A 14,880-nucleotide genomic window follows, 5' to 3' on the forward strand; every position below is an offset into this window, starting at 1 on the left:
TCTCCTCTCCTCTCCTCTCCTCTCCTCTCCTCTCTCTCTCTCTCTCTCTCTCTCTCTCTCTCTCTCTCTCTCTTTCTCTCTCTTTTTGGTGTTTTTTGAGACAGGGTCTCTCCGGGTTAGCCCTGGCTGTCCTGGAACTCACTCTGTAGACCAGGCTGGCCTTGAACTCAGAAATCTGCCTGCCTTTGCCTCCCAAGTGCTGGGATTAAAAAGGCATGAGCCACCACTGCTTGGCTACATTGTGTATCTTAATAGGGTATCAGATTTAATGAATTAAAGGAACATTATTAAAAAGATTTTTAATTTAGTAAAGTATAATGTTTTATACTATACTTTTGTATATCATGTATTGATAAATTGTTTAAAATTAGATTAAAGAAGTATACTTATAAGGCCAGACTTTCTTCTCTTGAAGTGTTTATATCTGTAGTGATTAGATTCACACAAGCCTGAACTCTGAAACCTGCATTATATTAGACTCTCACTGTCCTCTTTAGAGAGCCCTTTTGAAGCACTACACTTGGTTCCCTGTATCCTGTCTCATCATTTCCACCACTTAACTGAGGTATAAAAAGTGAGCTTATCTGCTTATAGATTATTCAGAGCATAGGTAGATGATACTACTGAGGGCAGTGCGACAAGGGGCCCTAAGACTGTTCCCAGATCATCGATAGAGTATTTCTGTCCTCCTTTCTCCTGACACATTTAGGTACTTTTTATATAATATTAATTCATAATTTAAGCTCTCCTAAGAAATAAAAAGGATTTTATTTGTTTTCTTCATATTTAAGTTCCATAATAATGCCCTTAATAACACAGGTTTAATAATACATAATAAAAATTAGGAAAATCTCTACCTAAATTGTATCCTTATTTGCCCTAGGAGTATGAAGCTCGAACAGGGAGGACCTGTAAAGTACCGCCTCAGTCTTCAAGACGTAAGAATTTTGAGTTTGAGCCACTTTCTACCACTGCTCTGATTCTTGAGGACCGACCATCGTAAGTATTTAGTGACCTTTAGGTGCATAATTTTACTTAAACCTAGATTTAATTGTTTTTACTATTTCACTTAAACTAGAGCTTAAATACAGAATGAGATTTATTAGTTTTGTTTGAGATAGAACCTCGTTTAACCCAGCCTGGCATCAAACCCAGTAACATCTTGCTCTTCCACCCAGTGGTGGGATGATAGGTGTGCTTTGCCATGTATCCTAAAACAAACAAGGAAAAACATATTGATGTTCAGACTTTATCTGTACAGTCTCAATATATAGCTCTGGTTGTCCTGGAACTCAATTTGTAGGCCATGTTGGTCTCAAAATCATAGAAATCTGCCTCCTTGTGCCTCCTGAGTGCTGGAGTTAAAGTTATGTACCACCACAGCCAGCCATTATAAAATAAAATCTTTATTCTTTCCAGGAATGATGATGTATACCTGTAGTCCCTTTTACCCAGGAGGCTGAGGTAGGAGCGTCAACTGAAAACACGTTTGTGGTCAGACTGGAAGATACATACATGCATACATACACAGATACATAGACACACACACATACATGAATTTTTATCTTAGAACTGAACCGTTACCACTAAAACCAGCGTGTTTTTTGTTTCTATTTCAACACAGTGTTCTTTATTTTATGGCAAGTATTGTTTAGGAGAATTATTTTGGTTTTGATGTTTAATATATATTTAAGATATATATGTCTTTGCCTTTTATATCATATAACCACTGAATTTCAACCAGCTAGAGAGATGGCTTAGTGGTTAAGAGCACTGGCTGCTATTTGAGAGGACCCAGGTTGACTCCGTACCCACATGGGAGCTCAGAACCATCTGTAACCAGTTCCAGGCCTTCTTCTGGCCTCTGTGGGCACCAGGCATGTGCATAGGCACACATGCACTTAAAACACCCATGCACAAAATAATAATATAATTTTTAAAAATTAGAGGTTGGGTTTAGAGATAAAATTCTTAGTTAGAATGTGCAAGGCCCTGGGTTCAATCCTTAGGAAGAATCTTTTTTTTTGTTTGTTTTGTTTTGTTTTGTTTTTCGAGACAGGGTTTCTCTATGTAGCCTTGGCTGTCCTGGAACTCACTTTGTAGACCAGGCTGGCCTCGAACTCAGAAATCCACCTGCCTCTGCCTCCCGAGTGCTGGGATTAAAGGCATGCACCACCCCACCCGGCGAATCTATTTTTTAATGGCAGAAAATCATCTTAAATTCTTCCCATCTCTGCCTATTTTTTGTTTTTGTTTTTGTTTTGTAGTGTCCACAGTGTTGCTATAATTCAGAATAATGTTTATTTTTTTCCAGAAAAAAAATACACACTTACTAGAGCAATACGATTTGTTTCTTAATCTCTTTTCCTCTCTCTGAGTTTCCTGGGTATGTTTTTGTTGTTGATAATTTTGTTTTTCTTTCATTTTGCTGGTCTGCATCTGTTACCTTGTTGAACATAAATAGAGAATCTGAAGTTGAGTAAAAGTAGAATGTTTTATAGATGCTTCGAAGAAGAAGGGCTGGACTTACAAGAACATTTAGGACTAAAAATTTGTGCCCCTCATACAACTTTTTTCCTTAGTTAAGGTTTTATTGCTGTGAAAAAACACCATAACCATGGTAACCCCTATAAAGAAAACCTTTTAATTGGGGTTGTAAGAGGTTTAATCTGTTATCATCATGGCAGGAAGCACGGCAGCATGCAGGCAGATATGGTGCTGGGGGAGCTGAGAGTTCTATATCTGGATCCACAGGCAGCTGGAAGAGAACCCTCAAACAATTCTCTTCATTATTTTTTTAAAAGAATTATTTATTTATTTTATGCATATGAGTACACTATGCTCTCTTCAGACACACCAGAAGAGGGCATTAAATCCCATTACAGATAGCTGTGAGCCACCATGTGGTTGCTGGGAATTGAACTCAAGGACCCCTGGTCAGTGCTCAGTGCTCTTAACCACTAAGCCATCTTACCAGCCCTTCAAACAACTTTCTAATTGGATAGATTTGGGTCAAAGAATGACCTGTATGTGACATATTATTACTCATTGATCTCCATAGTTGATTGGACTGATCTATTTGTCTGGGTGGAGGTCTTTCACCCCTTCAAATGTATTAAAGGGTTCCTGAGGGAATTGCCACTGGCCAGAAAAGCAGACTGTAGAAGAAGAGAGAAGAATGAAAACTCAGGCCAGTGCCATTTTTGTGGGCACTAGGCCAAGACCTCCAGAGACGAACCCTCTGGTTTATATTCCTTATACATTTAAACACAGAACTTGTGGCCTTTACAACAAGAATGAATTCTATTGGCTGATAAACAGAGGTCAGGTCTAGGACCTAGAGAAAGATCTGTGATAAGCATAAGGACAGATCCTATCGGAGGATGCAAAGCACATGAGGCCTCTTCGTAGGGATTTGCTCTCTTCACTTGAGAGCTGAAGCTCAGTCCTTTCTCTAACTCCTCCACTGGGGTCCTCACACTTAGTGCATTGGTTGGTTGTAAGCATCTGACTCTGTATTTGTCAGGCTCTAGCAGGGGCCTCTCAGGAGACAGCTATATCAGGCTCCTTTCAGCAAGCATTTCTTAGCATTCACAATAGTATCAGAGTTTGGTGACTGTATCTGGGGATGAATCCCGAGGTGGGACAGTCTCTGGATGGCCTTTCCTTCTGTCTCTGCTCTGTACTTTGTCTCCATATTTGCTCCTGTGAGTATTTTGTTCCACTTTCTAAGAAGGATGGAAATACCCACACTTTGATCTTCCTTCTTCTTGAGCTTCATGTGTGAATTGTATCTTGGGTATTTGGAGCTTTTTATCCACTTATCAGTGAGTGCATACCATGTGTGTTCTTTTGTGATTGGGTTACCTCACTCAGGATGATATTTTCTAGTTCCGTCCATTTGCCTAAGAATTTCATGAATTCAATTGAATAGTACTCCATCGTGTAAATGTACCACATTTTCTATATCCATTCTCTGTTGAAGGACATCTGGGTTCTTTCCAGCTTCTGGCTATTAAAAATAAGGTTGCAATGAACATAGTGGAGCATGTGTCCTTGTTATATGTTGGAGCATCTTCTGGGTATATGCCCAGGAGTGGTATTGCTGGGTCCTCAGGTAATACTATGTCCAATTTTGTGAGGAACTGCCAGACTGATTTCCAGAGTTGTTGTACCAGAGGATATATCTTTATATGGAGTCTTTGTTGACATCTTCACTCATCCAGTGATATCTACTTCTTTTTTAAAAAAAAAAAACTCCCCTTATTTACTTTATTATTTTACTTTATGTGTATGAGTGTTTTGCCTGCATATGTGTCTGGTGCCTGCTGAGGTCAGAAGAAGGGATTGAATCGCCTGGAAATGGAGTTACAGTTATGAGCCTCTGTGAGGCTGCTGGGAACCAGTCCAGTGCTCTTAACCTCTGAGCCATCTCTCCAGCCCCTATATCTACTTTTTAAATCCCCATAACAGCCTGCATAAACTTCTTGAAGTAATATGAATTGAATTTACTTAAAATAATAGTCTATACATTGTATTTGTGTATGATCTCAGCCTACTGAAATTATTTAAGCTCCTGAAAAAGGACTTGTCTTATTTTTATTGATCTAAAATTAATAATTTATTAGAATAAGTATTGGAACTTTTTCACCCCCATGTATATGGTCATCTGTAACCTAGAGATTAAATGTGATCTCTGTTCCGGTCATCTCTGAGTTGCTATAATGACTTGTCCTTAAATTTGAATGAGGCCATTTTAGAAGGGAACTGATTGATGTGGCTTTTATTAGTGTCATTTAAACCAATTGTATCTTGAAACGGTGCTGGAATGTGGGAATGCTCAATCACTCCTTGCTTATTTCTACATCAATAAGTTGAAAATAGGTGTAGAGAACTGAGGTAAATGAAAGTTTAGTGTTATAAAGGATAAAATCAGATGGGAATCCCTGGGTGCAGCCTGAGTACCAACTAGAACGCCTAACTTTTCTCCCAAAGAGCGACTTCTGATGGATTTAGGTCAGATACCAGCTAGCCAGCCAGAGACTGAGAAGTTGGAGCAGAGACCTTAGTAATTTTGTAGTTTATTTTTCTTTTTTTCTGTTTGTGGATGCAGACAGGTTTAAGTTAGTATGTTTTTATTTTGAAACCAGGTCTTACTAACACAGGCTGGCCTAGAGCTCACTATGTAGACTGGACTGGCCTCAAGCTGACAGAGACCCACATGCCTCTGCCTCCTGAGTGCTGGCTTAGTTTTGAATTCAACTGATGGGTATATATTTCTTAGCTGTGAGATACCGTCTATGAGAGCAGTGACCTGAGAAGAGGGAATCACAACTAAAGAACTATCTCTAGCAGACTGACTTGTGCACATGTCTGTCTGTGAGGTATTTTCTTAGTTAGTAATTACTGCAAGAGGGCCCAGTCCCTGATGGACAGTGCTACCTCTGAGTGTGTGGTTGCATAAGAAAGCAGGGTGAGCATTTTAGAGAGGAAATAAACCCTTTCCCTTCTAAAGTGCTTTTGATCAGGATGATCTCAGCAAGAAGAACACAAACTCAGACATTGTTCTTACAGAGAACCTATTCTTGTGGTTCCCAGCACCCATAGCAGACGGCTACAACTGCCTGTAACTCTAGTTCCAGAGAATCTCGTGCCCTCTGGCTTCTGTGGGCATCTACACACTCAGTGTTCACATAAACTCACAGAGATACATGTACAGACATATCAAAGTAAATCTTTTTCAAAAAATGAAGCAGTAATTCCTCTTCAGCATGGAATTGATAGTGGAAACTTCCTCCTGCATAAACAGAAGGGATAATGTGAGGAGTTTCTTTTCTGAAGGAAACCTGTGATTGGTTCCCCTTTTTCTCTCTTGCTTCCATAATTTTAGATGCATCTGGAGGCACTGAGTACATAGGTTTCTTTTTTTTTTTTAAAGATTTATTTATTATATGTAAGTACACTGTAGCTGTCTTCAGACACTCCAGAAGAGGGAATCAGATCTTGTTACGGATGGTTATGAGCCACCATGTGGTTGCTGGGATTTGAACTCCGGACCTTTGGAAGAGCAGTCGGGTGCTCTTACCCACTGAGCCATCTCACCAGCCCCATAGGTTTCTTTTTATGTTGCATAGGTTTTTATGGTTGAAACTTTTCTTTGCAGATGGAGCAATGATATATCATCTCATCACCTGAAATCTCCTTTAGAAGATTTCAAATACGGTACACATGCAAATACAAAAAAAAAAAAAATCATCCTTTTGTTTATTTTGGGTCAGCCTTTTCCTCTACTAATCTAACTAAAAATCAAGGAATCAGGACAACTTTAAGGACCATGTAGCCAAATAAACTAATATGCTGCTGTGTCTCTTTTCAATTTTAAAAAACTAAAATAAACAACAAAACAACAGCAACAAAAATCTCCCCAAAACTGATACTGTATTAGTCAAGGTTCTCTGGAGTCACAGAAATTATGGAATGTCTCTCTAAATTAATTTATTGTAATGACTTAGTCTGCAGTCCAACTAGCCCAACAATGTGAGTGGGAAATCCAAGAATCTAGTAGTTGCTCAGTCCCATGAGGCTGGGTCTTTCACCTGGTCCTCTGTCTAAGCTGGAATCTTGAAGTAGGTTCCAACAGATGTGCTGGCAAGTGAGTGCAAGCAGATGCAGAAAGAACAAATACTTCCTTTTTCCATTGTCCTTATGTGGGCCTCCAGCACATTAAAGGTGTGTACTACCACACCTGGATTTGGAACTTGTTCTTTCCCAGGTTAGCCTTAAACTCAGAGTTCTGCTTGCCTCTGTCTCCTAGGATTAAAGGCCTTGCCTGGGCCTTAACTTTTCATGGCCACTATGTCTCAAGATTTCTGTGTCAAGATCTGGTTAGAAGCCTGTGTCTTCCAGTCTCAAGATCTAGAACACAGGTGTGCCCTCCATTTCTGGATTGTAGTTCATTCCAGATAGTGTCAAGTTGACAACCAGGAATAGCTATCACAGATACTTATAACACATTATAAAAAAGTATCACTGGGTAGAATTGCTTCCATTTATCTTCTAGTAACTTCTTTAACAACTTCAAAACAGCTTCTTTGAGATAGGGTCTCAGTACATGGCTCAAGCTGACTTAGAGTTTGAAATACTTTTGCCTTAGTTCCTTAGTGCTGAGTCTGCATGTACATCAATACCAAACTGAATAATAGAAATTCTGAAAGATGCTAGTGAAATGTGCCTATGGTGGTGTGAATAAGAGTGGTCCCAGAGGCTCAGTATCTTAGTCACTGTTCTACTGCTAAGCAGAGACACCAAGGCAGCTCTTTAGAAAGTAAGCATTTAATTGAGGCTTTGCTTATAGTTTCAGAGCTTTACTCCATTTTTATTACAGCAGGAAGCATGGCAGCATACAGGCAGACATGGTGCTGGAGTTGACGCTGAGAATTCTACATTCAGACCTGCAGGCAGGAGAAACACTAGGATTGGCTTGTAGTTTTTGAAACCCAATGTCCCTTCCCAGTGACACACTTCCTCCAACAAGGTCATGCCTACTTCAAAACTGTAACCCCTCCAAATCTCTCTCAAGTAGCACCACTCCCTAATAACTAGGCATTCAACCACGGGCCTGTGGGGACCATTCTCATTCACATCACTACTCATTGGTGGCCTTGTTGGAAGAAGTATATCCCAGGGGTATGACACCAGGCCCAGTCAGTCAGTCTCTCTCTCTCTCCTTCCATCCCTTCCCCTCTCTTCCTCCTCTCCATTCCCCTGCTTCTCTTGCCCTGGCCTTATGTATCAGGATATAGGTCCCAGCTTCTGCCTCAGGGCCATGTCTATCACCATGCTCCCTGCCATGATGGTAATAGACTAACTTCTGAAACTGTAAGCCAGCTCCAAGTATATGTCATTTTTAAAATAATAAGAGTTGCCTTGGTCATGGTGCCTCTTCACACCATAGAACACTAAAATAGTGACACAACAAAATACAGGTTTTAATGTACCCTATTTGAAAGCAACAAATGTTCACACCATGCAGTACATTTAATATATGCTTTTAGGTATCATTAATAGTTTCTTGAGTTGTTCTCTAATTTGCATTTCTGTAAGAGGTAAGTATCATATCTTAAGTCCATCTCTCTTTCCTCCCTCAAGACTGGTAAATACTATTTTTTCAAAACTTTATTTTGTGTGTATGTGTGTTTTACCTGACTGTGTATCTTGAGCATGTGAATGCCTGCTTCCTGCAGAAGCAAGAAGAGGGCATCAGATCCCCTGGATCTGGAGTTACATATAATTGTGCTGCCATGTGGGCACTGGAAATTGAACCCTGGTCTTCGGGAAGAGCCAGTGCTCTTAACCACTAAACCACCTCTTCAGCCACCCGCACACCCGCTTTATTTCTTCACACAGTTGTAAAAATTATTGAATTTTTAGAAAAAGTAAATACCTTAATTTTCTATGTATGTACTGTTTCTTTTTTTGTACATTGTTTACTGTACAGCATAGAGATACCTAGCAGTTACAGTATTGAAGCTCTCTCCTCTTCTTCAAAATGTCAAAGCTTGCTGAGCATGGTGGCACTCAGACAGAGATGGTTGGTCTCTCTCAGTTCAAGGCCGGCCTGGTCTATATAGAGAAATTCCATTGAGGCCCTGTCTCAAAAATAAAATAACAACAGAGATTGATAGAACATTTACAATGTGGTTGATTCAACTTTGTATTTTAACAGCTGAATACCTATTATGCATTTTGTGTTTGATTAACTGAAGAAGTCAGCACTGGGACTTAGAGAGTAAGCCAGTTATTTACACACTGTTTTTAAAAGTCTGTATCTAATACTTATTTTGAACATTTGTTTTTAAAGCACTAAAACTGCAATGGAGATATATAATGTAAAATTGTCTGCAAACATGAGTTTTCTGTGTGTGAGTGGCAGGTTAAAAGTATTAGAATATTTTGCCAGTCACTATTCCCAGGTCACAGCATGGACTGTCATGCTCTCTTGCCAACTTCTCTGCGTTATCATTTTCCTTCTGCTGGAAGATCCTTTAATGTTTCTTTCAGTACTGGTGTGTTGGCAGTAATTATTTTTCTTTTTGCGTATTTTAGTATTTTTCATTTCTATTTCCTCAGATTATGGTATGGTTTTGTATGCTTCTCTCCCTTTTGAGTTTGTCTTTGCATGTGTAGTCTTCTCATTACTAAACTTAGAGACTTTGTTTCTTTTCTTTTTGTTGTTTTTTGCTGACTTTTTGTTTGTTTGTTTAAGACAAGGTTTCACTGTGGATTCCTGGCTGTCTTGGAACTGGCTTTGTAGACCAGGCTGGCCTTGAGCTCACAGAGATCACCCGCCTCTGCCTCCCGAGTGCTGGCATTAAAGGTGTGCACCATCACTGCCCAGCTATTTTTAATGTTTTCAGATGTATTTTTATGTATTTGAATATTTTGCCTCTGTGTATATATGTGTACCACAACAAGTGCTTTTCAGTGCTGAGCCATAGCTCTACCTCTCGTGGGTTTTATTATAGTTTTAATTTAATGTTTCTGACATTTTTCTTCAATATGTAATCTGGAAATTTTACTTGAGGTGTTTCTAAAGTTAGAAATTATATTTTTCATCTATGAATGTCTTACTTGGGTGCTAGAGGCGGGTCTCAGAGGTCAGCATCTGCTATTAATGAGGCTCTAGGTTCTCTCTGCAATAGAAAGGAAAAAAGGAAGTTTCCTTTGGTTCTTGAGTTTCTTAGCATGTGTGTGATTTTGTGTGTGTGTGTGTGTGTGTGTCTGTATGTTATATTTATAAAAGCATTTTAAGCCAGGTGTAATGGCACACACCTTTAATCCCAGTAGTTGGGAGGCAGAGGCAAGTGGATCTCTGAGTGTTTGAGGCCAGCAAGAGCTACATAGTAGAGACCCCATCTTTAAAACAGAGCAAAGTAAAACAAAACAAAACAAAGCAAAGCAAAAAACAAAACAAAACAAAAAACCCTAAAGCCCAAGAAGACAAAAACAAACAAGCAAACAAAAAAAGCTATTTATCATCATTTTGTTATACAATTTTGTTACCAGTGGCATTTTTGTGAATAGGCTTTTCTTCTTAAGTTCTGTGCTTTGCTTCTCTTTTAACTTGTGTAATGTAACAGACACTGTACTTTGCATAATTGTATAGTAGACCTTTTGTATTCTTTTAATGTTTTTTTTTTAGTCTGATATCAATTATTTAGAATTGGCTTGATCCACTTTTTGTTACAAGAAGTCTTTAATTTTTAATTGTTTGTATACATGTGTGTCTGTATTGGTATGAGGGCAGGTGCCCCGAGACTCAAGAAGGTATCCTATTCCCAGGGGCCGGAGTCACGGACATGGATGCTAGGACCTGAACTTGAGCAGGAAGTGTCTTAACCACGAAGCCAATTTTCTAGCTTTGGCTTGCGTTTTTTCATCTTCTGTTTGTTAGAGCAACTCCAGTGTAGCTTTCAGTCTAGGGCTAGTTGTTTTTCATACTGAGGTCATACCTGTCTAAGAACTTGGTACTTTGAAAATGCGCTGGATGTTCTTTTCTGCTGGTTCTTTCCTTGGCCATGATTTAATTACTCACCCCAGATTTGTGATGGAAATCTCTGTAGGAGCCTTCTATTTGTTCTAGTTATCTTAGATCCCCCAACTCTTGTCTACTCAACTCAGAAAGACTGGAGGATTGGTGGCATCATTTTATGCATTCCCTTTGCTGCTGAGACCTGGAAACTCCAGACAATAACACCAGAAGTTTCCTTGTAAAGATCAATGTCCTTTACTACTGGTTATGCATTGCCTGAGAACTGCTAGTTAGTGTATCTTCTAGTTGTATAAGACAATAGGGTAAACTTTTCCTTTATGACCTAAACAGAATTCTTAGACTTAATTCCTCCTTGCTATAACATACTGGAATAATCTGGTTAACTTTTTTTGTTTGTTTGTTTTGTTTTGTTTTGTTTTGTTTTTCGAGATAGGGTTTCTCTGTATAGCCCTGGCTGTACTGGAACTCACTCTGTAGACCAGGCTGGCCTCGAACTCAGAAATCTGCCTGCCTCTGCCTCCCGAGTGCTGGGATTAAAGGCATGCGTCACCACGCCCGGCTCAATTATCTGGTTAACTTGAAAAGTGAACAGGAGCTGGAGCATGGAATTTGAATATTTATAGTCACACACCTTATTTACTATTGTTGTATGTGCACATGCATATGCTCTTGTGCAGGTATATGTGTGGAGCTCACAGGTCAATTTTCAGGACTCAGTTCTCTCCTTCTGTTGTGTGTTCTGGGGATTGGACTCAAGTTGCCTGGCTGAAGTGGTGAGCATTTTACTCACTGAGCCTTCTTGCTGACCCTACAAATTTATTTCTTTTTTAATTTTTATATATCTAATTACAAACCCTGTAAAGCCATTGACTGGATAAAGCAAAATACACACACTCCTCTCTCTCTCTCTCTCTCTCTCTCTCTCTCTCACTCTCTCTATCTATCTATCTATATATATATGGGATTAACTGTCGAAACTTTTAGGGAGAATGTTATTTTTAGATTCTAATAAGAGGAAACCAGTTTGATAGTTTGTTACAAAAGTACATCTGTATTTATCATGGACCTAAAAAATTGTACTTCTCAGTATTTACTTAAGGGAAGTGAAAATAGATGCTTGAAAGAATTGACATTAGTTCTTTACGCTAACTTTATTCATAAAAGCTCCATATTGGAAACAACCACTCAAATGTTCATCAATATGGATAAATGGATGGAATACTTTTCACAAGTTAAAAAGAAAACTTTATATACATCACACAGTTTAAAACTAGACTGAACAAAAGAAGAATTAGATATAAAGTCAAGCATGGTGACACATGCCTCCAATCCTACTGTTCAGGAGGTTGAGCCAAGAGGATTGAGAGTGTGAGGCAGACCCGTGCAAAACGGAGCTTGACATGAGAAGATGTAATGGTTATCTGGGTGAATCTCTGTGAGTGCGAGGCCAGCCTGGTCTACAGAGTGAGTTCCAGGACAGCCAGGGCTGTACAGAAAAACCCTGTCATGAAAAAATAAAACAAAACAAAAAAGAAATTGCAATGACCATGAACTAGTATGTAGTAATTGAAATCAAAGGTGGGATTTTGTAAGATGAGATGTGGATTCAATATTGGATATATAAAAGTTCTGAGGAAAATGTGTATATATCTTGCTTGGTATGTTGTTTGTGTGGATTATATATTTGTCAAAAATCAAACCATTCTACTCTTTTTTTTTTTTAAGACTTAAGAGAAAGATTTATTTGTGTGAATGTTTACATGGTCGCTAAGTGTGTGCAGGTACCCATGAAAGCTAGAAGGCAGCATTGGATCCCCAGGAACTGTAATTATAGACTGCATGGGCGCTGGAAACTGAGTCCCAGTCTTCTGTAAGAGCAGCCACTGTTCCAAACTGCTGAGCCTTTTCTCCAGTCTCTCTTGTATTTGTTTGTTTATGTTTTGTCTTATTTTGTTTTGCTTCCTTCAGTGCATAGCTCTGGGTGTCCTGGAACTCACTGTGTAGACTATTCACAGAGATCTATTGGCCTGCTTCTACCTCCCTAGTGCTGGCATTTAGGACATGCATCACTGTGTCTGGCTCCCATGTTATTATTTGAAAAATAATTTTTAATTTTTCTTTTAGAGACAGGGAATCTTGATATAATCCAGGCTGGTCAGGAGCTTACTGTGTAGCACAGGCTAGCCCCAGCTTCACAACAACCCTGCTTGAGCTTCCCAAGTGCTAGGAATATAAATGAGTATGATTCACTACAGTCTGTATAAGTTTTTAATTGTATGTCAAAGAGTTTAGGCTCAGTGGATGAAACCATTAAGTTAGAGAACCTGAATTCTGTCTCTGAGACCATATAGTAGAAGTCAAGAAGCAGCTCCTGCAAGTTGCCCTTAGATCTCCATATGCAGGCCTCTTCCCGGACCCTACACACACACACACACACACACACACACACACACACACACACACACACACACACAAACTACAAACCTTTTAAAAATAAATATGGGGCTGAGAGATCAGTGAGCAAATACTGTTCTTTCAGAGGACCTAGGCTCACTTCCTAGCACCCACATAGGCAGCTTATCTCCATTCTTAACTCCATCCTCAGGAGATCCAGCGCCTTCTGGCTCTGCAAGCACCTGCACACACTGGACGTCAATACTAAACTCTCGGGCTGGAGAGATGGCTCAGCAGTTAAAAGCACTGACAGCTCTTCCAGAGATCCTGAGTTCAATTCCCAGAAATCACATGGTGGCTCACATCCATCTATAATGGGATCTGATGCTCTCTTCTGGTGTGTCTAAAGACAGCTACAGTGTACTCATATTCAAACACACACATACACACACACACACACACACACACATACACATACACACACATAAAATCTTTAAAAAAAATACATAAACTCAAACTCAGGCATACATACTTACATCCGATATATGCTTAAATATATAAACATAACTATACACACACACACTAAATATAAGGAGTCTGAATTCCGAGTTTGTTTGGAAATGCAGAGTTGCTTTTAAGCTTTCATTTACCTGTTCTTTGTTGCTAGAGAGGAGAGACTGGGCCGACCTCAGCCTGAGTGCTGGGATTAAAGGTCTGAGCCACCATGTCTGCTCATTCACATTTTCTCTGAAAGTAAATTTAGTTTTGCAACATATTTTGTAACTGGTTCTAAAAAGTTTGCAAATTTAAGAGTTTTTAAAATTTTTAATTGTTTTTTCTACAACAGGAATCTTCCTGCGAAATCTGTGGAAGAAGCGCTGCGTCACCGGCAGGAGTATGACGAGATGGTGGCCGAAGCTAAAAAACGAGGTACATTTGAATTACAGTGGAATGTTAATTTGTAGATTGTAACTATTTCATTTTATTAAAATAATTCTTATTTTTCTCTAGCATTTTTTTATAATTTAGGTTTATTTTAGGGTTTGTTGTTTGTTTTTAATTTTTTGAGACAGAGTCTCAGTACAAAGCTATTCTGGCCTTGAGCTCATCATAAATCTCAGGACTCAGCTCTGTAGTTCTGGGATGGTAGGCGTGAGCCACCGTGCCCAGACATGATTTTTCTTTTCTTTTCCTGTCTATTAAAGAGGATTATAAAGATGTTATTCGTGAGCTTTATTCCTAGTACTTCATTTTTAGAGTGTTTAGACTTTAGGTCTTTTACATTTAATAATTTTCATGTAATGGCAGTCACTCTTCTGGTGTTACTTAGAGTTTTCTAATTTACTGTCAAAATATAGTTTGAAGATAAATTTTGCTTTTATAATTAGTAAAGTCTATCTAACTTTATCTAATGCTGTCACTGAGTTAGGTTTATAAATACTCTCATCAGCACAAATCATAGTTTTATTCATTCTCTTTTCCTCCTGTACTCCCGCCAAATACATATACGTTTACTTTAACACTATACAGAATATGTGTTGACTGTCATTAGTTTAGGATAAATACTTATTTTTATAAATATGTATTTCTAATATATTTTTGAAATATTTATTTTGTATATATTTTAAGATGAAATTTATTAACTGATTTTTTTCTTTGACTTAAGCGAATGGAGTATGTTATAGTAGCATACAGTTCTGCTTTATGCTACTATTTTCTAAGTAACGTTGTGTCTTTAATGTTACAGTAAACATGAGGAATATAAAAGCCCAGTTACAGCTTCTAAAATTCCTAATTATTTGAACACTGGCTGAGTTTATTTTAATGCATAGAATTGCAAATACTTCTTGAGTTCAAGACCAGCATGGTCTACAGAGTAAGTTCTAGGATAGCCAGTGCTACACAGGTTTTGAAAAAAACAAACAAGGGGCTGG

The 14,880-nt window shown here is 38.7% G+C and overlaps 1 protein-coding gene across 2 annotated transcripts in view; it reads left to right on the plus strand.

Annotated features, from left to right (window-relative positions):
• Positions 1-14,880, plus strand: part of Tbc1d12 (TBC1 domain family member 12) — a 73,178-nt gene that overhangs the window by 33,492 nt on the left and 24,806 nt on the right. For both annotated transcript variants that reach the window (XM_021196397.2, XM_029544751.1), the window contains exons 3-4: positions 884-999; positions 13,794-13,876. In XM_021196397.2, coding sequence (XP_021052056.1) covers positions 884-999; positions 13,794-13,876 — 199 coding nt within the window. The remainder of the gene's footprint in view (positions 1-883; positions 1,000-13,793; positions 13,877-14,880) is intronic.

The sequence above is a fragment of the Mus pahari genome, chromosome 1, assembly GCF_900095145.1.
Source record: "Mus pahari chromosome 1, PAHARI_EIJ_v1.1, whole genome shotgun sequence".
NCBI lineage: Eukaryota > Metazoa > Chordata > Mammalia > Rodentia > Muridae > Mus > Mus pahari.